At 59.7% G+C, this 23,406-nt stretch overlaps 1 protein-coding gene across 1 annotated transcript; it reads right to left on the reverse strand.

The window, feature by feature from the left end:
- Nucleotides 1-1,687: 1,687 nt before the first annotated feature.
- Rhpn1 (rhophilin Rho GTPase binding protein 1) lies at nucleotides 1,688-11,858 on the reverse strand. The gene is made up of 15 exons (XM_071602388.1): nucleotides 11,694-11,858; nucleotides 6,969-7,084; nucleotides 6,595-6,723; nucleotides 6,433-6,508; nucleotides 5,714-5,791; nucleotides 5,239-5,363; nucleotides 4,992-5,158; nucleotides 4,673-4,866; nucleotides 4,187-4,343; nucleotides 4,002-4,112; nucleotides 3,500-3,694; nucleotides 2,983-3,059; nucleotides 2,614-2,760; nucleotides 2,365-2,526; nucleotides 1,688-2,010 (listed from the first exon to the last, which is right to left on the reverse strand). Exons 1-15 carry the CDS (start codon nucleotides 11,772-11,774, stop codon nucleotides 1,819-1,821), a joined length of 2,007 nt encoding a protein of 668 aa, XP_071458489.1. The 5' UTR covers nucleotides 11,775-11,858; the 3' UTR covers nucleotides 1,688-1,818.
- Between the last annotated feature and the right edge of the window lie 11,548 nt (nucleotides 11,859-23,406).

Here is a 23,406-nt window from a genome sequence, read left to right on the forward strand (position 1 = left end):
TGCCCAGCCCTGCCTGGCTAGGGCCCCAACCCCAGGAGCTCCCAGCCCCACTGCTGGATTGTGGGCCATCTAGCGAGCCCAGGGTCCCTAACTCCCTTGCTTTGTCCTCTGAGGGCCGGGAGGGCCACCAGAGGTGTGTGGCAGGCAGGGGAGCTGCTCCTGGTGTGCCTGGCTCCAGGTGGGAGCCCCTGTGGCGGACACCAGGGAGACCTCGTGGTGGTGGGCCACGGGCCTTCCACGTAGAGGGCACAGCTGCGGGGGGCCGGGGACAAAGGCTCAGGCTGGGCAAGGGGCCCACAGAGCAGGGAGGCTGTGCACCAGGCTGCCTGACCTGGAGGGGAGAGCCCTCCCTGACAGCCTGGGGGGCCCACAGCCAGCTCTGAAGGAGGCAGGGGCAAGCCTCGCCCCCAACCCTCTTGGGTCTGGACAAGCCACAGAAGGCGAGATGGGGACTCCTTGGGGACAGGGCTGGCCAACCTGTCACCCCTGATTATCAGGTAATGACCTTCTTGAAGCATGATTTTATTAATCGACTTAACACGTGCTGAGACCTCCTGCGTGACCTTAGCCCGTTCTGCTGACGGGGATTCTCCCAGGTGGGCTGTGGTGGCAGGACACCCTGGGACTCCCACCCCCAACTCCCGCAGGCCCGGGAGTCCTGCCCTTCTGCTTTGGAAGAGGGCACCTCTGTGCTCAGGGCTTCCAAACACACACTTACCCCCCATGCCTACACACACACATGAACCACCCACACTTGGGACCTGGCCGTCAGTGCTGACGGGTGGTGTGCAGGGGTAATGGACAGCAGGCCCAGGACCATGGAACCAGGGCCAGAGTGCAGAGTGGACTGCTCTGCCTTCCTTGATCTGCTGCCTCATACTCTCCCCTCCTGTGGCTGTCAGTGGGTGGCGGCTGCCCCCTGGTGGCCTTGGGGAGTAACACCAGTGACCAGGGTCCTGTCCTCAACCCCCCGGCCCTTGGTGGAAGGGCCCCTTGTGGCCTCTGTCTGGTACGGCTTGGCCTGTGGCCCGTGCTCCCCTTCTCACCTCATCCATTTGGGGCCCAGGTCCTGAGCCCACCCCTCCAAGGGACCTGGGGATCACTGCTCCTGCCCGTGGAGGCACATCCGAGGGTTGCCAGGGCCCTGGCGGGCAGGTGGGGCTGGACACAGAGACAGCAAGTGCAGGCTACCAGGGGGCTCAGTCTCTTTGCCAGTGCTTCCTGGGTGGCAGACAAGGGCCGGAGAACAAGCGGCCTTTGCTGGGACCCTATTCGGAGAGCAGCTAATCAGCAAGGGGGCCTAGCTTTGTCCAGCTGGGGTGAGGACAGTCCAGGGGTTCCCAGAGCAGAACCACACGAGGCAGAAGCTTGGCCTTTGGAGGGCTGGGTGGAGGTTTGGAGCCCAGGGCAGCTGAAGTGAGGCTGCAGCCAGGGCAGCAGCAAGGTGGACAGGGCTCTGAGCATGTGGACAGGATTACATGGGGCCAGGGGCCTGCTGCAGAGTAAAGCCCCACCCAGAGCCTACAGCATCTCTCAGGGGGAGACCCCTCACCCCACCCCCACTGTCCTCCTCGGAGAGTGGCTGTATGAGCACTGTGCCCAAAGGGCAGGGGGTGCTTCCTCTTGGTGAGGTGGCCGTGGCCCCAGCACTGGGCTCTGATCCGGCTTGTCTAACCAGAGTCTTTAATGGGCAGCTCTGGCCCCGAGCAGGGCAGGCACAGCCTGAAGGTCCCTGAGGGTGAGAAACAGAATGCTTGGGCTGCTTCCAGTCCTCAGAGACACGCTGGGCACTTGGAGGGTGCAGGGACCATGGCTGATTCAGGGACAGGTGCCACAGTCCCCACCAGTGCAGGGTGGGGGGCGGCCCCCGGGCTTGCCCTGCTTGGCCCTGCGGCTCCAGACAAGGAGGGGCTGGGGACTGGCACGGGGGGGTGCTGGCATCTCGAAACCGCACGCTCTCTGGCTCCTCGGAAGCCTCCCTGGGCCCAGCAGAGCTGGCTGGTGGTCCCCCTGCAGCCAGGACAGAGAAGGATGTGGTCAGCTACCACCTGGGTGGCCTGCAGTGAGCCAGGGAGGAGGCAGGCGTGCTGGGGGCATGTCCAGGGGCTCTGTCCCCTTGCTGCTCGTCACCCAGTCCTTGGGTGGACCCACCAGGTGGATGTGACCTCTGGAGGAACCCAGCTGGAAGCCTCGGATCCTGCTGAGGTGGGGGGCCTTTCTGGGGGGAGGCCAGCCACCAGGTGATAGAGCAGCACAGGTGGCCACTCGCCAGAAGGCCACCCCAGTGAGGGCCACTGCCCACCGCTCCTCTTTCAGAGGCCTCATGAGCACCAGGGAGGTCCAGGCCCAGGCCCCAGGACTCACTGTGCTGCGTGGCTCATGTCTGGGCAGCAGTGAAGCCACCTGCAGACTCACGCCCGCCGCGCCCGCCTCCCTCAGCTGCGCCACGACGTCCGCGTGCCTCCACCACTTGCAGGGCTGCCCGTTCACGGACACGATGTAGTCACCCTGCTGGAGGCCAGCTGCCTGTTGGGGACACAGACCAGTGAGGAGCAAGAGCAGGCTCTGGCTGGAGTCCTGGGGACTCAGCCTCCAAGGCCAGCGGGCCCTTACCGCAGCTTGCCCGCCAGGAACCACAGCAGCAATAAGGACGGGGGAGTCTCCCCGAAGCGTGAAGCCGAAGCCGCCCTCTCCCCGGGTCAGGTGGATGGGCCCCACCAGTTGCCACCGATTCTTGGCTGAGAACACGGGCAGGGGTCCCTGGAGGAGGCAGGGGTCAGAGGCTGGCTTGGCTGCAGTCCGAGGGGCCCGGCCTGGCAAGCACCTGTACCTCTCAGGACAGGAGCCAGGGAGGTGCCAGTAGGAGGCACAGGGCTGGGCCACCACCCAGGGACCATTGGGGGCTCCTGCCAGTGGACATACAGGGCAGAACCTAATGCCCAAGCCTGCTGTACAGAAAGAGGGCAGGAGCAGCTTGCTCACCAGACGGTGAAAGATGTCGGCCACCTTCATGAAGGACAGGCTGGGCACCCTGACCTCGGACTTCTGGTGGGTCTTGGCTGAGAGGGGTGGGAAGGAATGGAGGAGCAGGGCTGAGCCCAAGGCTCAGGGGCCTCAGGCCGCTGGTTCCACCAGAGGGACCTGACTCCACCCTAGAGGAGTGGGCAACACTAGGTGCACACGGCCCTCTGGTAGCTGGAGGGTAGAGCTGCCCCAGGTCCCTGAACAGGCACCCCTCCACCTGCTCCAGGACCCCTCCCTGAAGCCCAGCTGTCTCTGTCTGACCACAGGGTCCCCCCGGGCAGGAGTCAGAGGGGAAAGGGTGGAAAGGGAGAGAGCAGGGGGTCTCGATCCAGGTGCTTCCTCGGGCCAGCTGGAGCTCCCGCCCTCCCTGGCCCCAAAGGTCCTGCATGTGGCCTTGATGGGCACTTCAGGGCTCAGCCATCTTCCTCCAGCCAGGCTGAGGGCACACCCATCTGGATGGGCCCAGGCTGCTCACGCTGGATGTCTGGGGCCTCAGCGGCCTCAAAGAAGTCATCCTCGCGCTCGAGCTCCGAGTACTTGGCCAACGAGTGCCTCAGTGCCTGGGCCACCACAGCCTGCAGCAGGTCCACCTTGCGCAGGACACGGCATGAAGCATGCAGCCTCAGCGCCTCCTCCTGGCCCAGAATGGCGCGCTTCAGGTGGGCCTTGGCTGCACACAGAGCACAGCATCGTCACACGCTGATGGCCCGCCTGCTGGCCCCTGGAGGCCAACCCTGCCCCCTGCCCCCAGGATGTGGCAGGTAGGGTGTGGGCTACGGGGGTCGGGGGTCGGGAGGTGCAAACAGCAGGGCTGGGGTGGAGCTTCCCCTAGGGCACCCCCATCTTCGGGGCTGCCCTGCACTGCTAAGGCCCCGCTCTCCACAGTTACCCACTGGGGCAGGACTGGGGGCAGGTGGGGGAGGAGCACACTGCGGCAGCTGGCCCAGGGCGTGAGCACAGAGCCCTCTGTGCCTCACCAAGCTTTCTGCGCTCCTCGGGTTGCTGGGGCAGCGTCGGGCTGTGGGGCTCGCCAGGGGTTGGGGGCTGGAAGACCTGCTCATACGCGGGGAGCTCTCCTTCAGCCGCCACTGGGGATCAGAGAGGCCATGAGCTGTGAGCAGGCACCTGGCAGGCACACAGGCACACGGGGCAGGGCACTCACAGGAGCCGTCACAGAGGGCTGTGGCCGCGTGATAGTGGGCCAGGGCGTGGAAATGTTCAGCCTTGACGTGCACCAGGGTGGTCCAGGAGGCAGGCACGTAGTCCTGGACAGGGGGCTGGGCCATGGCCTGGTGCACAAGCCTGTACTCAGCTGCCACCTGCCAGCAGATGTGTGGGCACATTGGAGCTCAAGAGACAAAGCTAGTGGGGCCCTGCAGCCAGCCTGAGCCTCCTGCCTCTCCATAGCCTGGGCGCTCAGGGCCCCAGTTCCTGCCCTGATCATGCTGTCCCCTGAGGCAGGGACTCGGGACGCTATGAACAGCAGCAGCTGGTTTTGGGGAGGCCGGGGGGGGGGGGGGTACCCGTCTCTGTCTCTTGACTAGCTTTTCCGACCTGTGGTCCTGTCCGCAGACTCCATGCTCTCCCAGGCCTCCTGCCAGTGGAGGGCCTGTTGTTGAGGGTCCTGGGCAGGGCTCCCTGGCCTTACCTGGGCTGCCTCCTGAGCCAGGTGCAGCTGAGCCAGGCAGTCGTGGGGGACGGCCAGGGCTGGCAGTGAAAGGCCTTCAAAGACACACTCCTGGGCCTGGGTGGCCATGAGTCGCTCCAGCGTGGAGAGGCAGGTGGTGCTCATGTCTGGGCTCGGTGCCTGGGAGAAGTTCTCCCTCAGGAGGCTGAAGGCCCCTGTGGGCAGAGTGGGTACTCACATGGCAGGGCCCCCAGGAAGGGCCAGCGTGTCCCACCTGCCCTGGGTTTCTGCCCAATGAAGGTGGGATGTGGGCCCTCTGCAGGGTCTGGGCTGCTCTCACCAGCAGCCAGCTGGAAGGCCTGAGCGGCCCGGCGGGCACCCGCCGCACAGGAGCGGTCCTGGCGTGCCCCGATCTGCGTGTGCAGGGCCCCGATGTTGAACAGCACGCTGCCCTTCTCAAACGCCAGGGCCCTCTGCTGTGCAGGGACCCCCGTGAGAGAGTCGTACCTGTAGAGGGTCAGGCTGGGTGTGGTTCCCATGGCACCAGGCCCTCCTCCCCAGGGTACCCCACCATCCCAGGCCCCTACCAGTGGAAGATCAGCCCGAGGCTCCGGGCAGGGCTGAAAAAGCGTCCCTCCAGGAAGCAGAGCTGGCTGTAGTAGGCTGCGAGCAGCTTCAGGCCCGCATCATCTCGGCTGGGGGTCCGCATGGCCTGCAGGGCAGGAGCTGGCTGGGCCCCTGCCCAGTCCCCACTCCACCCCACTGCCCTAGAAATCCCCTGGGCATCAGCCTGTGGAAGCACATGCTGCCCCAGGGGACCATGGGCACCAGGCCAGGCAGCCTGAGTCCAGAGAGCAGGTAGGGCTCTGAGGAGGGAACAGGAACAGAGTACCCCTGTGGCCATCTGTGGCTCCTGGGCCCTTCCCTACACACTGGGGTGCCTGTCTCCCTGATGTCCTCCCAAGAGGAGGGCCTCCTGCTGCGCGAGGCTACACTGGCTCCAATTCCATGCTTCAGTGTCAGCGCTGCAGGAGGAGAGGTGGGAGGGGCGTAGCCACCCACCTGCCGCAGGTCCTCCAGCTCCCTGATCTCCGCCTCATAGGAGGCACCGTCCTCTCCAAAGTGCCCTGAAATCAGCTCCTGACAGAAGGACAGGTGTTGGCCTCCGGGGCACCCTGTGTTTGGCAGCCTGCCCCAGGGAGGGGAAGGTCCCAGCACTGAGCAGGCCAGCTGCCCACATGGGTCCAGGGCCCTCGAAGCCCTCAGCAGAAGGCTTGTGAGGCTGAGGGCCTGGCATGCGGTGGGAAGTCGTGGATTCTTGTTGGTGCTAACTTTACACAATTCCCTCATCAATCCCATGGCAATCCCAAGAGGCAGGTGCCAGGTGTCACTTGGAGACTCAGACACTGAGGCACAAAGTCAAGTCATTTTCCCTCGGGGCCCTGCCAGGCAGTGGCAGATGGGACACGGCTCTGTTCTTGGGTCTGAGCCCTCCCAAACACTGGGTAGCTATGGCCCCATAGCACAGCTCCATGGGTGGGTGGTGGCCCTGAGCCAGGGAACCCTATGCAGGAGAGCCCCGGGTCCCTGCAGTTGTCCTGGGGCTCCCATTACATTATCCTAGGGCAGAGTCCCAGCTCAGCAGGCCTGCCCAGGGTGGGATGCTGGGTCCCTGGTGGCCCCGAGTCAGCCCCACCTCCCTGTGGCCCTGTTTCCTCATCTGTTCAGAGACACCTGGACCAGGACAAGGCTGTCACTCAGAAGTTGTCGCCAGCGTTTACCTTCAGCGGGGTGGCCCAGTCCAATTCCGTGGTCTCCTTTAGGCCCAGGGGTATCATGGGGACAGTGACACCTTCGCTAGAACCAGAAGCACTGGCTGGGACCTGCTGCCCACAGCAGCCCCCCTACATGTGCGTGCTGAGTGGCCAGGCTGCAGGCCCTACCCCTCAGGCTGGTGCGTGTCTGGGCCACTGCTGAGCCCCTCCAGCTCCTCCTTCAGCAGCTGCAGGTTGGAGTTGACGTAGCTCAGCTCCAAGGCGACTGTCTCTCTGACCCGGTCATTGCTGGTGGCTCTGGGGAGGCCAGGGGAAGTCAGAAGCTGGGGGTGTCTGGGCCCCAGCCCAAGGGCCCAGAGGTGGGCCGGGCCTGCCCTGTCGGGGTCTTGGCTCAGCAGTAAGTGTACTGCTTGGCTGTGGGGACCCAGAGGGAAACCTGCTCACTCTGGCTTCTGGACCGACTGCAGGCAGACAGCCACCTGGGCCACCACCCTTGGCCTGTGGCCCTCCCCCGGGGAGGGGAGGGAGCGGCAGGTGCTCACCTGTAGAGGTTCTCAGCCCCTGTCCGCATCCGCAGCTCTTTGCTGATCTGCTGACTTATCCGGGCCCTGTGACTCTGCAGCCAGCTGTGCTGAGTCTGTGCCATGGGGTCAGAGACCTGCAGAGAGCGGTGGGTCATGCCCAGCCCACAGAGCCCCCACAGGCTGGCTTGTCAGGCCCAGAGGACCTCAGCAGTGCTCGGGGAAGGGAGAGTCACCAGGGGCTAGAGCCTGACAGTCTCAGAGAGAACGCAGCCAGCACAGGGTTCTCCCCTCAGGTCACCATAGATGCCAGCCTCAGCTAACTGGGCCACCTGTCAAGTGGCTTCCCTGCACAGCCACCCATCACACCAGCCCTCATGCCCACCTTCTCCTGTATAGATGGGGCCTCCTAGGTCTCCCACTGGTCTTAACCCCTGGGCTCAAGTGTTCTTCCCACCTCAGCAGAGACTACAGTTGCTGCCACTGCACCTGGCTCTTAGAACACAGGAGACTGTGATGCTTTCCAGTGCTGGGGTCCACCTTGGGCCTCCCGTGTGCCAAGCAGACACTCGTCCACAGAGCTGCACCCGTCCCCTTGGCCCACCTTTCAAGGCAGGATGCAAAGCCCTAGCAGGAAGCCCTCCCTATCTGCTCTCTCTGGAGCCCTCTTCTCACTCCTTGGGGACCTGTGGCCCAGCCACACAGGGAGCACAGCCCTCCTTGGGGGCTGGGCCACCTTTCCAGTGGGCCCACCACTAAGGCCCAGGGTGAGCAGCTTTAACAAGAGGCCTGTCCCTGAAACCTGGGGATCTGATAGAGCCTGGCTCCAGGGCTCTGCCCACAGGGCCTGCAGGGTGGTATGGCCACAGGCACCAGGCAGCCACGGACACCACAGCCACAGGCTGTGGGCCTGCACTCTGTGGGCAGCTAGTACAGGTGGACAGCAAGATGTTCAGCCCCAGTAGAATGCAGGTTCCTCCCAGGAGACATGAGGAAAGTGGCCTGGGCTACTCCCGCCATTCTTCTCTGGCTGTCGGCTTCTCCCAGCACTGCCAGGGAGTGGGGACACGGGTGAGGTGCAGCCTGAGATCAGAACCCCTCTGAGTCAATCGGGGCCTTGCCTGGCCTGGGTCACTCACCATCCAGGGGCTGGTGAGGACCTCTCAGAAGCCTCCTTTCCTGGGCAGCTTCCCCATGGTGGTCATTGACACCCTAACAGAACAGGGAGGAAGCCACAGAGCTGGCAGGACCCTGTCCCGACAGCAGACAGGAGGTGGCTCTAATCTGTGCAGTGCTGATTCTGGCCACACATTCAAAGAAGTGTGGCTTACTGTCACTCTAGGAGAGACTCAGATCCTCCAGGGCCGTCGCTTATCCCAGTCCCTTGGAGGGCGTTCCCCAAGGGTGACCTGTGTCCTGGCACGGAGGAGGCTCCTCTCCTCCACAGCCAGCTCCTCAAGAAGGAGTGGAGACTTCCTGTAGGAGGGGCATCTGGGCTGGGGCTTGAAGGCAGGAGGCTCCCAAGTGGTCCTGGGGTGATAAGGGAGAGGTGACCCCCCCCCCCCCCCGACAAACCAGGTTGGAAAAGCAGCGGCTAGAGCACCTCCCACTGGGGACCTGGGCCACCAGCACTGCAGATGCGGGAGCAGAGTAGAAGGAGCGTCCTCCATCCACTGCCCCACAGCTGTCACCAGGGCCTGTGATTTTTCAGCAGCAGCTCCTGCCTGCTGGGCAGGGTAGATGGAGGTCATGGCGGTCTCCTGGAGAGGTGGGCCACTGCTGAACCAAAAGTCACTGCAAGGTGCCAGCAGGCTCCGAGGGCTGGGCAGTGCCTCAGCTCGGCAGGGTGGCCCTCATCTGCATGACAGCCCCTGACCCCCTTTCTGGAGGGAGGTCCCAGCCAGACCACTCTGGGCCCTGCAGGCACCTGCCCCAGGTGCTGGGTCCTTCCTTGGCTTCTCTACCCTTAGTGTCCCTTCCAGGAGGCCAAGCCAGTCTTCTAACCAGTGTGGGGAGAAGGGGGATAAGCAGGTCAGAGCTGGGCCTCAGGCTGAGTGGACTCTGGAAGCTGGTGGCCCCCATGCCCAGTTTTCCACGCTGAGCTGAGGAGTGTGCCCAGTGGGGAGGGCACAGACATGTTAAACAGCCCTCATTCTGTGGAAACAAGGCCACCTAACCCTCCCTTGTGCCATTATCCCCACCATGACTTCCTCTGGCTCTCTCCAGTACAGAGAGAACCTGTAGTGGTCTTCGATATTCCCAAAGGGGTGCATCAAGCAGGGGCAGGGCCTGGCGATCGCCCGTGTGGAAAGGGATGGAGAACAGAAACAACCCACTCCCTCCAAGAAACCAAGGGCCTGGTGCTTGATCCCCCTTCTAGGGTGGCAGCCAAGAGAGGGCAGTGGCCAGTCTGGGCTGTCCCTAGGACTCGCAAAAGGGAGGAGACGCTTGGCCTGGCACAGGACTGGAACAGCAAACAGAGCAAGATGGCCCCATGCCTTCTCCCAGGGGTGCCCAGCTGGGCTTGCTCTCTGGGAGAGACCCCCATCCCAGTGTCAGACCCCTGAGCACCCTGCCTGCGAACTCACCCACCTCAGAGAGCCCCAGCCTTCCCTCCTGAGGTCTCTCTCCCCTCAACAGAGGATGGGGACACTCAGCATTCACCAGTGCTGCCACCTCTGTCCACAAATAGGGCACAGGGTCCAAGGGGACACAGTGTGACACGTGCTAGGGGGAACGGCGTGGCAGGCATGTCAGCTTTAGTATAGGGCGCGTGTCCTCAGGATACTGCTCCTTTGATGTTCACCTGGGCACCATGTCACATGCCCCACTCTAGGGCCCTGGAACCCCTTTGTGGGTCAAGCACCCGAAGGGTTCTGATGCCCATCCAGGCAGGGTACGTTGAACTAACCTGGCTGGTGTTCTAGAGACCGACAGAGGCCCAGCCCCTCCCACCTCCCCCACTGTCCCATTGCCCTGATCTCATCCCTCAGCCCTTGACTGTCCCAGGAAGCCATGGGACTCAGCCATGTGGCACTTCCCCATCCGGCCAGTCAGTGCCCACCTGCGGTCCTCCCCTTGAGGAGGCTGACACGAAGGTCTGCAGAATCCCTGCATCCCTCAGGTCAGCCTTCAGGTGGGGATATGAGTGGCTCTTCAGATGGGTAAACTGAGGCCCAGGCCCTTTCTGTGGTGGCAGCTAAGAAAGGGCAAAGATAGGGCCTGGCCACAGCCCACCACCCACAGCCTGAGAGGTAGTGGGCATATCCAAGTCACCCAGCCCTGTCCAGGGGGCCTCAGACCCAGGCATGGCTTCTCGCAAGCTAACCAGTTCTTCCCCATCTGATGGAGTGGGACGGCTGGTCAGGGGCCTGCTGGGGAACCTGGCCTCACTCAGCCCTGCAGCCAGCGGGCTTGGAGAAGACTTTCCAGAGGGCAAGGCCACCTGAGCTGTGCAGTGTGACTTAGGGCCTGCCTGAGCAGGGCTGGGGCTGCAAGGCCACCTCCCTGGAACCCTGACTGTGGGTCATCCCAGGGCATGTGTGCACAAGACACAGCAGCCAAGAAACCACTGGGGAGGGTTTCCGATCCCCCTTCTAGGGTGGCAGCCAAGGGAGGGCAGAGATAGGGCCTGGCCACAGCCCTCAGTCCGCAGCCCGAGAAGTGCTGTCTTATAAGCCCACTGGCACATCTTGTTTGTGCAACGCCCCCAGACATTCCTTCCACACAAAGCAACATGTGCTCCCGCCAAAGGCCACCTGCTGGCATGGCTATCCTACCAGGGACAGTTCACAGAGGACAGGAGACAGGTCCCTTCACTGTCCAGTGCCTGCTAGGTGCTGTGGCACCTGGCATGCCAGGGGTGGGCAGAGAGACAGAGCTCCTTAGTGGGTCTGGTCATCTTTACTGGCCAATTCCTTGCAGTTTAATTCCTGGCTGAGGCCTCCCTTCCCTCCTCCCCTAGGAGACCTGAGCCACAGACACACAAAAGCTCAATAGAATCAGCAAGGGACAATGTGTAGTCTGATGCTGGTTAGGAAAGAGGGCAAAGCACTGTGGTAGAGGCCTGGGACTAGCCATATGAGCCACTCAGCAGATTCCAACTGAAAGCCCTTGATGCAGGGCATGGGTGCCCAGAGCCCACATGAACGCGGGGGGCGGGGGGGGGGGGGCTCATTGACCCCCAGGGAATGCCCAGACTAGGGCTGCAGAGCAAGACACAGGCAGGATGGCTCTCCATCCCTGACCCCAGGGCTCCTGGAAACCCAGGCACAGTCAGCACCCGCATTAGGGACTTTGGAGGGGGCAGAGGTTCAGAGAAACCCAGAGAGGGCAAACTGCCCGGTCTGCAGTCCAGCACGCGTCAGCTGCCTGCACCTTCACGCAACATCAGATGGACACCCAGTTCCTAATGGGTGCAGAAAGCAAAGCTAGGAACAAAACGAGCTTGATCCGGAGCTGTCACGGACAAGCCAACACCTGCCAAAGAAGTGGGTCCCTAGGTCCCTAACTTCAGGGGAATGATGGTCCCGACCTCGGCTCCTAGCGAGTCCTGGAAGCCTCCTCCTTTCCCCTTTTGGGAACCCCAAAAGGGACTGGAGAGGAACCCAGAGGGGGAGGAATACGGGCTCTGGCCCGCTCGGCGACTCAGTTTCCCCAGAGGTTGCCTGGAAGGCCGCGCGCCCGACCGAGCCTCCGAGAGCTGGGCAGGAGGCCGGGGGCCTGCACCCCTCGCCGGCACCCCACCTTGCGGACGCCGCCGGCCGCCTGCAGCTGGGCGCTGTCCTCGCCGGCGCCCTGGCCATCCGGCCTCTCCTCGAGGATCATCGCCGCCCGCCTGGAAGCTGGCCCCGCGAGGCTGCGAGCGGCAGGTCCCTCGGGAGCCGGGGAGGGCCGCCCTCAGCCCCTGGTCCTGGGCAGGGTCCCCTGCTGCCTCTCCTCGCGGGCGGGGCGGTCCGGCGCGGCTGGGCGGGGCGACCAGTAGGCGACCAGTAGGCGGTGACGGCCGCTCCGACGGACAGCCACTGCTGCCAACCACAGCGCAAGAAAGGCGGGTCAGGCGGCAGCCCCGCCCCGCCCGCGGCGTCCGCGGAATCCGGTAACCCCGGGCAACCGCGACCCGCGCGCCGAGCGCAGTGCGCAGGCGCCGCGGCGGCTGTTCGGCGCTTGCAAAAGTTGGGATCAGACCGCGAAGCGGACGGCGGGGACTGCAGGGCCTTCACCTGTCACCCCGGCAACGGGAACCTCGCCCCGAAAACGTCTGCAGTGGGTCTTAGACGGCTGTTGGGGACAAGGACCCGTGCGGTTCCTGAACAAAGCCGGCGTGCTTCCCCGCCGGGCGAGCGGTCCCTGTGCCTCCGGAGCTGCCTCTGCTGGCCTCTTTAGAGCGCTCGCTTCCAGAGCCTGTCTCCAGCACTGGCCTGTTTTCAGATCCGTCTTGCCCGCGGGACCGCTCCCTTGTGGCAGTGGACTTTCCAGGACCTGCGCTCCCTGCAGGGCTCGCCCGGCAGTGTGCCTCCTTTGGGCCCTGTCATCAGTCTCCAGGTGTCCTGTGGGCTCGCTCTCCTGGGCGCACGACCAGGTCGCAGGTAGACCACAGGTCTCTGTGTCTGATTCCTTGGAAGTCCCAGCCTCCCTCGCTGACCTCCGCGTTGGGCCCCTAACTGCCTTTGCCCAGCAGGGGCTCAGTCTATGCCCCCGCCCCCAATGAACACACCTGGCCCTGTTCTAAATCCTGTAAGCTAAGCTCCTTGGCCTGCTGGACCATCTGCAGTGGCCCCCCTCTGCCGTACCCCTCTCATCAGGCCTCTCTGGCCCTCTCCTCCTCATAAGGTCAACACTGGGTATTGATCCTGGACAATTTTAACATGATTCTGCTCCGAGGACATGAGGTGGAGGCCTCGCTGCTGGGGCAGTATCAGTAGGTGATACCTACCTTAGACTGCTCCAGAACTGGGGGTGTGGCTCAGCAGTGAACACGGAAGGGAAATTCCAAGAGGAGGAGGAGGGGCCAGCTGGGTGGAGTCGTGGGATTAATCACCCAACTATCAGCTCAAAGGGTTAACAAGGGGTCAGCCCTGGAGAGGAGGATGGGCTGCTGTTTTGCTAGCAGGCCTTGTAGAACTATTTGCTTCATCAAACTGTACACATATTCCTTTGATAACAGTGTGGTTACAAGCTTCTTTTTTTTAGAGTGGATGTCTAGAAATTTCCAATTAGGATTCAAAATAAAATGTAACTATTTGGAAATGAGATGTTTCTCAGTAAGGCTTGAATTAAAGGGAAGTGAAAACAGAAATTGCAGACTATTTTAAATGGAACTAGGAAGTGAATGTGTTAGATAAAATTTGTAGAATGTGGCCAAAGGTGGTTTTTTTTTTTTTTTTTTTTGGGGGGGGGGTTGTACACAAACACATACACACAATAAATTAACCAATTAAAAAAAGTAGAGAAGTAAATGACTAAAGATTAAAAGTGGATATCACCTATAATCCCAGTGGTTTGGGAGGCTGAGGCAGGAGGATTGCAAGTTCAAAGCCAGCCTCCACAAAAGTGAGGTACTGAGCAACTCAGTCAGACCCTGTCTCTAAATTAAAAAAGGGCTGGGAATGTGGCTCAGTGGTCGAGTACCCCTGAGTTCAATCCCCCGTATCCTCCCCCCAAAAAAGTGGATATCAGTAATAATAAAATAGCTGATTATTTGAGATAAAGTTGATACATTTCTTGGAGAAAAAAGATTTTGTCAGTGGGGATTTGCCTTTGACTGCATGGGGTTGGCTCCAGTGGCTCAGCCAGGGGTCAGTTGCTTCTTGTGTTCCCCTAGATCACTCTGTAGAGGCCTCCTGCCCAGATGCACCTCCACCTAGTGCTAGAGCCAGGGAAAGGGAAGAAGCATCAAGAAGATAAGCAAAGCCAGTTGAAGTGGCCACGCCTGTAATCCTGGTGTTTCAGAAGGCTGAGGCCCCTTAGGGTTGGGATGTGCTCAGAGGTAAAGTGCCCCTGGGTGGTTCAGTCCCTAGTACCACACACACAGCCACCCGCAGACACACAGAAGGAGAAAGAAAACATCCCAAGATTCTCTCAGAATTTCAGGATGTTGTCACAAGGCCACCTGTGGCTGCAGGGAGACCAGGAATGCACTGTGTCAGCTGGACACACTGCTGTCCCCCACATTTGGAGTTATTTTTAATATCAGAAAGAAAATGAGAGGGGTTGGGCTGGCCAGGAGTAGTGGCTCCCAGAGAAGCCTGGGGGATGCTGCTGCAGGAGGAACTCACGGGCGCGAGGACACGTGCAGACGCACTAGAGGGCCCAGGACCCGGCACACGTGCCAGGGGTAGAGGCTCGCCTAGCAAGAGGAGGCCCTGGGTTCGTCTCCAGCCCCGCCAAAAAAAAAAAAAAAAGAAAGAAAGAAGGAAAGAAGAAGAAGAAGAAAGGACAGTGGGTGATTTTGTACAAAGACGTAAGTGACTGTTGTAGGGACAGACGAGGCCAGGCACCCAAGACAGCAGGAAACAGTTTTATTTGGCTGCAGCCAGGTTCAGAGGGCACAGCTTTTGCTGTAATCAATTAATCCCCTGAACCCCGAGTTCAGGGAGTTCCAGAGTTTTATACCCAGCGTGTAAGGGGAGGGGCTCAGAAGTCCACAGTCTGCAGAAGTTCACATAAAAGCAGCTTTTTCTTTCTCTGTTTTGGGCAAGTTAACTCTTCAAGGACAACACCTGAGAAGGGGGGAGCTTCTTCTCCCCTTCTTTCCTCCCCCTGCCAGCTGTTACCATGGAGCCCAGTTGTAACTTATCTTAAAAATGTAGACATCTCTGTGAAGCCCAGCTCAAGGCCAGAGGCCTTGTTACACATTTCTAGAAACTACTATACAGGATACGTTTGTGAAAAACTAGTAAGGGGGTGTCCAGCACCTGAGTGCTGATAGCTTCCCGGCCAGTGGCCAGGTGAAACAGGGCGACACGAAAATAGGAAGTTTGTCTACATTGGACTCTTTTGCAGAGACTCCTTTGCTGACAGTCCTAAAGCCAGCCATGGTGAAGAGGGCTTTTCTGTAGAGAAAGGGGGTGCCACTTCACGACCAAAGCTGACTGATAAAAGGATGAACAGGCCAGTGACCCTGTTGCCGAAAGCTCGGTCCTTGTCCCCAATGCCAGTCTGATAATGAGGACACAGTTTTGAGAAAAAGGAAATTGCTTTGTAGCAAAGGAGACACACAGGGGACTGTGGTTCTGCCCGTCACAGGAACAGGGGGCTTTTCCAGAGGGGGGTCAGAGAAAATGAGGCCAGGAAGGAGAGATGGGGGGAGAAGGTCAGGGGAAAGATGATTGGGAAAAAAAAAAAAAAACACCTAAGTTTCAAAGCCACAAGGACGTCGTCATACAGCTGCACTGCTGTCAAAGCGCCAGGTGACAACCACCGAGCCAGGGCCTGGTCTGGCCAGTGCACAGTGAGCTCTGTCTGCGGGCCAGATATTCCAGGCAGGAAGGGATGGACGCCACGCTCCTCCCCACACTGCGGGGCCACACTCTGGGGAAGAGAGGGTAGGCAGGACCATGCCACCCAGGGGCAGAAGCTGCGGACCCTGCTGGGCCCTCGGTCACTGTCCCGGAATCCCATGTGTTTCCTGGAACCTGCCTCAGGCCACTTGCTTCAGGGAAGGCAGCCAAGCCCAGCCCCAGAAGGCGAGACCGGGATCTAGCCAGAACAGAGATGGGGCTCCTTGTGAGAGCTGGCACGTGCTAAGTGTCCTGCAGGGCCAGGCACACTGGCAGTGTCCCTGTCCCACCCCAATGCTAGTAGGACAGACGGCCTGTTAGTGTTCTGTCACTGTGACAAATACCTGAGAGAACCATTGCGTAAAGAGAAAGCACTTATTTGGCTCATGGTTTTAGAAGGCTCAGTCTATGACCAGTTGGTCCCATGGCTTGGTTGTGTGGTGACACGTCCTGGTGCGAGTGCGTGGTGGAGGAGGAACGCCCTCATGGCTGGGAATGGAAGAGGAAGAGAGCTGCTGTGGTCTCACTGACCCTTCAAGGGCGCCCCCCTCCATGCCCGGAGACCTCCCACTGGCTGCCTCTCAGTGTTCTCACCACCTGCAGATGGCACCAAGCGGGAGCCCACCTTTCACCACGGGGCCTTTGGGGACACTTAAGGTCCACACTGTGGCTGTGAGCTACGGCCATACTTTGGCAGTGACTGATCTGCACCCAGGGCTCCCCAAGCAGACTCGGCAGGAGGGGAGTCCCTGTGCTCTCATGGCCAGGCTGACCCCAAGAGCCGTGCAGCTGTCTGACGTCATCCTGAAGGAGGCTGCTGGGAGCCCATCTGAACCTGTCCCTCCCTGACGCCCCGTTGGTTCACCGGGAGTGGGGCCCAGCCGCTATGTGGGTACCGACCTAGTAGGACGGTTTGTGTGCTGAGCTCTTGAGGCCCTGGCTGTCGGGTCAGGAAGGCGGTGTCCACCCACCCCCACTTTCCCTTGGAGTCTGTTTGAAGCTCCTAGTGAAGGGAGTGAAGCAGGAAGCCACTCCTGGGAGGGACAGTCTCTTTGCATTCAGATGACATGAGCATGTGACCTCAGAAACTCCACCCAGAACTTCCACAAGTTATTACAGAATGCGGTAAGGTCGGCAGTCCTCAGCTGACCGCGTGGTTGGGACTGAATGTCGGTGTCTAGCCCAAATGAACATGCTGAACCCCTCCCCCAGGGTGCCGCTAGGAGGACAGTGAGGATCAGAGGAGGTGTGAGGGGTGGGCCCTGCCGCAACAAGGCCCAGACCCGGTAGGAGACATCAGGGGGCGCTCTCGGCCCTGTGCGAAGCCGCCGTCAGAGGCTGCCAACCCCAAACCTGAGGGCCCTCGTCAGAACTGACTGGGACAGCACCTTCATCCCCAGTCCTGCGGCCCCAGTCTGTGCTACTCTGCTGTGGTGGCCCAAACTGACTGATGCTGTAACTGCTTAAAAAAACTAGAAATGGAAGTGGAGCTATTTCATTCACAAGTGTGACAAGTGTACAAGAGAAACGTCTGGGAAGACACTGAGGAGAAATGCTCACCCCCAGGAAGCGGGTTTGCACAGGAGCGTGCAGGGTCAGACGCAGGCCGAGCGTGCTGCAGAGCTCTGTGCCACTGAGCCCCATCCCCAGCTCTGACATGGGCTTAATTTTATTGAGCAACTTAAAGCCAGATTTGAATGGTTGGACATAACTATGGATCTTGAAAACTGTAGCTCAGGGGCAGAGCGCTAGCATGTGTGAGGCAGCGGGTTCCATCCGCAGCACCCCATAAAATTAACTAAATAAATAAAACAAAAGTATTTTTAAAAGAAAAGAAAAGAATGTATAAAAATACCAATCCTCAGGCTGGTGCTGGGGCTCAGTGACACAGCACTTGCCTAGCCTGTGTGAGGCACTGGGTTTGATCTTCAGCACCACATAGAAATAAAAATATAAAATAAAGGCATGCTGCCCATCTATGACTATACCAAAATAAACAAATAAATAAACAAAATGCCAACCCTCCCTAAAGATGGCTTAAAGATTTCAATGCAGATAACTAAATAATTAGACGTGAAATAGGATATAATTTTTCTAACTTCAGTGTTAAATGTAACTTTTATAAAAGAGAAAATCCAGGTAACATAAAGGAAAATATTTGAAGATTTTATGACATGAAATTTAATATTCTGGTTTAGCAAAAGTCATCAGAAACAAAGAGGAGAAAAACCATGATGTGACAAATGAGTTAAAACCCCAAATAAAAAAGCTCCTAAAATGGATTTTAAAGAAGTCAAGGAAAACTTCAGGGAAGTGGATGAGTTTATATGCCAAGGCATGTCCAGCTCACAGAGCAGACCCCACCCCGGTACTTCAGCAGGAGGGGTTTGAATGTAGGAATTGGCACAAAACACAGGAAGGGCTGGGGGAGTGGGCAGCTGGGAGGACCCAGAGCCCACCAGGCTGTGCTCTAGCCAGTGCCTGGAACCTGGGAACTCACCCAGGAAGACACTGGGAACACTCCAACACCCCTCTGCAGTCGGCAGAAGCACAGACCTGGTGGTCCTGTCCCCCTCCTGTCCCTCAGGGCAGGGTGGGGAGGGTGGTGGGCTTTCTTTACATACTTCTGGATTGCTGCTCTTGTCACAGGAGGAATACATCACTACATTTATTTTATTTTAATTTTGATACTAGGGATTGAACTCAGGGGCACTCTCCCACTGAGCCACACCCCAGCCCTATTTTGTATTTACAGACGGGGTCTCACTGAGTTGCTTAGCCCCTCGCTGTTGCTGAGGCTGGCTTTGAACTTGCCATCCTCCTGCCTCAGCCTCTCGAGCTGCTGGGATTATTAGAGGCATGTGCCACTGCTCCCAGGCCTACTACACTTTTGAAGGCTAAGAAAAGAAAGAAAGAAATATGAGAGAAAGGAGCGGGGAGGTGGAGGATCTTGGTGTGAGGAGGCTGAGAGTGGGCCAGCAGTGGACAGGGCTGTGGCGAGCTTCCTGCAGACGGGACGCGGCAAGTGGGGCTAGAACTGCCTTCCGCTCCTGTTGAGACGGCACAGGGCCAGACCCTGCCTGTGGGGTCGCCATACTACTGGGAATGTGCAGATTTTCCAGTTGTGAAGAAATGGGCTCCTCTTTGGCCTCTGCGTGTCCCAGGTGAAGACACAGATGTCCTGACAGACTCACCGACGTGCCGAGATGTCCTGGGCTGGCAGTGTTGGGACTGCAGCTGGGGCTCCGGCAGCATCTGGCTCCTTCTGCATGGACCAGCCCTTCTCCCTGACTGGACCAACCTTGGGGACAGAGCCATGCACATGTCGGGAGGAGGTGGTCCAGATGGTACAATCTGGAGAGCGCAGCTGATTGTAAAAAATCCTCTAGGCCTGGGTGAGGCCACTTTGGTGACTGTCCCTTCTCCAGTGTGTGCTGAAGAATTTGGTTCTGGGGTCTGTTGGCTCGACCCTCCACAGTTTGGATATGAAAAGTACCCCAAAGGCCCATGGGTTGACGGAGGTGGTGGGATCTTCGAGGAGGGGCCTGTGGGAGGAGGCAGGTCCCTGGGGGTGGGCCCTAAGGGGACCTGGGGCCGCCCCTTCTCTCTCTTTGCTCTTGGCTGCCAGAGGCCTGGTTTCCTCCACCACGGGCCCAAAAGCAGCAGAGCCAACTGCCTGGACTAAAGTCTTTTAAACCCTGAGCAAAACCAAACCTTGCTTCTTCACAGGCTACCCCGAGAATTCCGTCAGACACGGACCCTGAACCCTGGATGACTGCTGCGGGCTGTGACCCTCGCCAGCTCTTCTCAAGTCTCAATTACTCGACAGACACTCTGGCGCTCTTTACTTACAGGTTTGGTGTTTTCTCATTTATTTTTTTTCAGAATGCGGAGGTAGAGTTTAACTAGCGGTTGGTCTCTGGTTGTGGACGTCAGGTCTTGGAGGTCTGAGATTCACCTGCCTTCAGAGGCCGAGTCACCGGGGAGAGCGCACAGCCTCGGGTTCGCGATGAAGGAGTACCGGCCTCACAGGAAGCCCCAAGGAAGCCTCCATCAGCGGTGGTAATGGCCCTCCATACATCATCTGTGAGGTGTCTCAGGGATGCTGGGCCAGGACCAATGGAATGTGAAAAATGAATTGTTTGTAAATACAATCAACACTCCCGCGTTGTGAGGAGCCATTCGTCATCTGGAAACCACCGCTAGTGAAAGATGTACCTGGCTTCCTGTGAGACGGGCCATCAATCCCTCCCCAGTCACAGGCCAGCACAGGCTGTCAGAAGCCCAGAGATCAGACATGTGTGTTTTCCTGTCTGAAGACAAGAGTCCCTAAAACAACCCACAGTACCACTGAGGGCGGCGGACAGGGGGCAAGACAGAGAGCCCCTGAAGGCCCCCTGTGGGCTGTGCAGCCCAGGGCCTGGAGCAAGGGGCCCTGAGTGCCTTGGAGGAAGGAAGGGGGGAGAAGACAGATGGACAAGAAGCGGGCGTGCCCGTGGGCTTCTGGGACAGAGGATATGGGGAGAGGGGACCAGTTGTCCTTGTCAGTTGGGCAGAAGGGGCTACCTCTGGCACTGTCCACCCTTAGAAGAGTGCCTCTGCGAGGCCTGGGGCTGGTGCTGCTGGACACTGACTGTGGCAGGCGGCCTGAAGCAGCTGCTCCCTCCCACACTGAAGTCAGCCCAGGCCTCTAGTGTCCATCCTAGCACTGGGCAGGTTAGTCAGACTGCTGGCCTTGGGAAGGTTTGCTGGCAGATTCCGCTTGGGCTGTGTGGTGAAGAGCTGTGAAGGATTACACCATGACTCTGGCACTGACCACCAGGTGGGGACAGCTGGATCTGGGGTGGTGAAGAGCTGTGAAGGATTACACCATGACTCTGGCACTGACCACCAGGTGGGGACAGCTGGATCTGGGGTGGTGAAGAGCTGCAGTCCCATGATGACGTGTGGAGGTGTCACAGCTAGGGAGTCCAGAGCTCAGCAGCCAGGCTGGAGGCAAAGTCCACGTTTCAGCTGTCTTCGCTGTATGGTCCCTGGGAGAGCGCCAGACAGTTCATGTGGTGGTCAGAAGAGGAAGGGCAGCCCGGGATAGTAGGGACAGGGACCAGTGGCTCCCACAAGCCTGGGAAGGGGCGTGCTCCAAGCAGGGCCAGTGACCTGTGAGTTGTCTCCTACCTTGGTCAGGACGATGGGGCGGAGGATGCAGAGGAACATGGTGGAGACCCCACTGCTGGGGATCAAGTGAGCCAGATGGGAGGAGGCGGGTGTCCCCGAGATCTGAAGCTGACAGCGTGCAGGCTGTGCACAGGAGGGCACAGGATGGTGGCACGCGCAGGGCAGTGTTGGGTGGGTGTGGAAGGAGCAAGGTCCCTGCTGAGTGGCCAGGAGGGGATGTTGGAGGCTGGAGGAGAGGCAGGGGGCAAGGTGGCCAGGCTCAGCAGGTGTGCTCAGGGGCACAGGGAGATGTGGGGCTGTGCCTCTCAGATGCTGTGATTCATAGCAGGGCTGGGGTGCAGCTCAGGGGTAGAGGCTGGCCTTGCCTGCATGAGCCCTGTCCCATCCCCTGCACAGAAAAAAACGTTTCAATTCCAAGGACACATATTCATCTGTGACCTAACCTGGAAAGACTCAGTCTGAATAGAGGTGACCCTGATGCCATTACTAAAGACCTGTGCTGGGACATTTTTGGATCCAAATTACAGAATATTTTGGTACTTGTCTAACCGGTCAACTGACAAGGAGTTTTACCCCAACTCTGAGACCACCTAGACACAGCTGCCCTGGGAAATATTTATCATCAGGAAATATGCATCATTTATCTACCAAGCAAAAGAGGGGGCATTATTCAGTGGAACCAAAGCCTCCTTCTCCCTGAAAACCTGTTTCTATTTTCCACGTATGAATACTTTTTAATCTCAGTGACTGAGTGGTAATGCTCTCCTCTCAGACGCTGAGGCTGGCTCTTGACAAATGTGTGATGTATGCCTTCCTGGGATCCTTCTGCGTGATCCACGCCACAGCTCTGAGTACACGAGCGCAGCTTCGGGGGCGGCGGATCCAGGCGCAGCTGCAGGCTATACTAAGGCTGGGCAGCGCTTTGTGGCTGGCAGGGCGAGGCCGGCGCTTGGGAAGGAGAAGTGGTCATCATTCTCCAACACGGGGCTGCGATCTGCCCGCGCATTTGTTACAAAGGCAGAAAGATGGCATCGTTAATAACCTCAATCACAGGCACGGCGATTGCGATTGGTAAAACAGCCACCTGCGTAGGCAGGGACGCGTGTGCCACCTGTTTCCCTTGGGGAGGGAGTTAGGTCAGAAGACAGCTTTGACTCCCGGTCATACTCATGGGGTCCCTGCGCACGGAACTCACCTGCATTGCAATTAATGCGCAGCCGGCCCCACCTCTGCAGACCTGTGGATCGGGTTCCTGCTGTCCCCCACCCTGCAGAGCAGGCCACCCTGCGGCAGCGCGGCCCGCGGATGTCACGTCCTCTAAAACGCACGCAGGTGGTGAAGGCGCATCCCCACCCTGCTTGGCCCTTCCTGGCTGGACACACCGGGTGCCAGGCCCCCAGTCCCTCTCCTCTCAACGCCCCGGTGCCAGAAGTGCCCCGGTTGGCCCACGGGGGCTGGGGGTGGACGGGACCCCAGCGAATTCTCCCAGAGGGAGTTCCCAGAGGCCCGGGATGGGTGAGTCCACGTGCTGCGACACCCCGGCTCTTCCACAGCCTGGACCCGCCTGCGCCCCGGGGAGGACCCTCTCCCGAGCCTCTGAGCCTCCCAGCCTCGCGCGCTTGCCCTCGGTGCCCCGGCCTCAGCCCTCTCTGTCGTCGTCCAGGTCCAGATGGGATCGAAGGTCGCCCCTCGGACGGCTAAGCGACCCAGCTCCTGACGCCGGCCAGGCGGTCTGCACGGTAGAAGCTCCGCTGCACCTGCGACCCCCGCCGGCCCCAGCTGCGTCTCCTGGTCTGGTCGGGGCACGGAAACTGCTCGGCGCCTGCCGCAGTGGGCGGCCCCTGACCGCCCAAGCTAATTGTGGTGTCCTCTGGGCGCTGTGGCCAGGGTGGCGAGGGCCCTAGGGAGCTGCAGGCTGTGGCGAAGCCGTGGGGAAGGCGGCCTCAGCCCTCCTTCCCTGACACCTGGCCTGCTCTTGGTGTTCCCGCCCACCGTGCTCCCTCATCGCACCCCAGGTAGTCCCTCCCAGTGGTGTCCCCTCCCACCAACAGCCCACCCCTTGGTGTCCCCTTCCCCTCATTGTGTCTCTCCCTCCGATGCCCCTCCCCTTGGTATCCCATTTCTCTGCCCAGCTTGGTGGCCTGACCCAGCCCCAGACCAGCTGCACCATTCTGGTTGCCTAGGAGGAGGGCCGGTGGCAGGGCACAGGTGGAAGTTCTGCTGTATACCTACCCTTTGGCTGTGCTTGCTCCTTGGTGGTCTCTGCTGAAGGGCTCTGATGTGCCTGCAATCCCGCCCCACTAGCCTTGAGGACTGAGCTGGGGTGCTCTCACTGGCCCCTCCTCCCCCTCACACTGCGGGGGTCCCCTGAGCTACCTCCCTCTCAGTGGCTCTTCCTTTTCTTTGGTCTGACGCATCAAAGGCCGTACTCAGCTAAAACTGGAGAATCAGTTATTTTCGTGGAGTTAATACTTGTGTTCCAAGTGTTTGATATTCGAAATCTGAACCTGAAGACATAGAGCTAAGGACAACCCCGGGCTGGTGCTGAGACTTGCTCTACAGAGACTGGTCACGCAGCCATGGGCTCAGGAGCAGCTCCATCACCACTGTCAGAACCAGACCTCACAAGCCTTTGCTGATCTCTGGGTGGTGGCGGACGCAGATTGGTGTTGCTCTCCAGGTGGACCATGGCTGTGGGCACAGCAGGCCACTCCACGTCCCTGCCTTGGGTCTGGGTTGGCCTCCCGCAGAACCATCCTGCCTCTGGCCCTGAGGGCCTCTGT

This window comes from Marmota flaviventris, chromosome 15, assembly GCF_047511675.1.
Source record: "Marmota flaviventris isolate mMarFla1 chromosome 15, mMarFla1.hap1, whole genome shotgun sequence".
Lineage (NCBI taxonomy): Eukaryota > Metazoa > Chordata > Mammalia > Rodentia > Sciuridae > Marmota > Marmota flaviventris.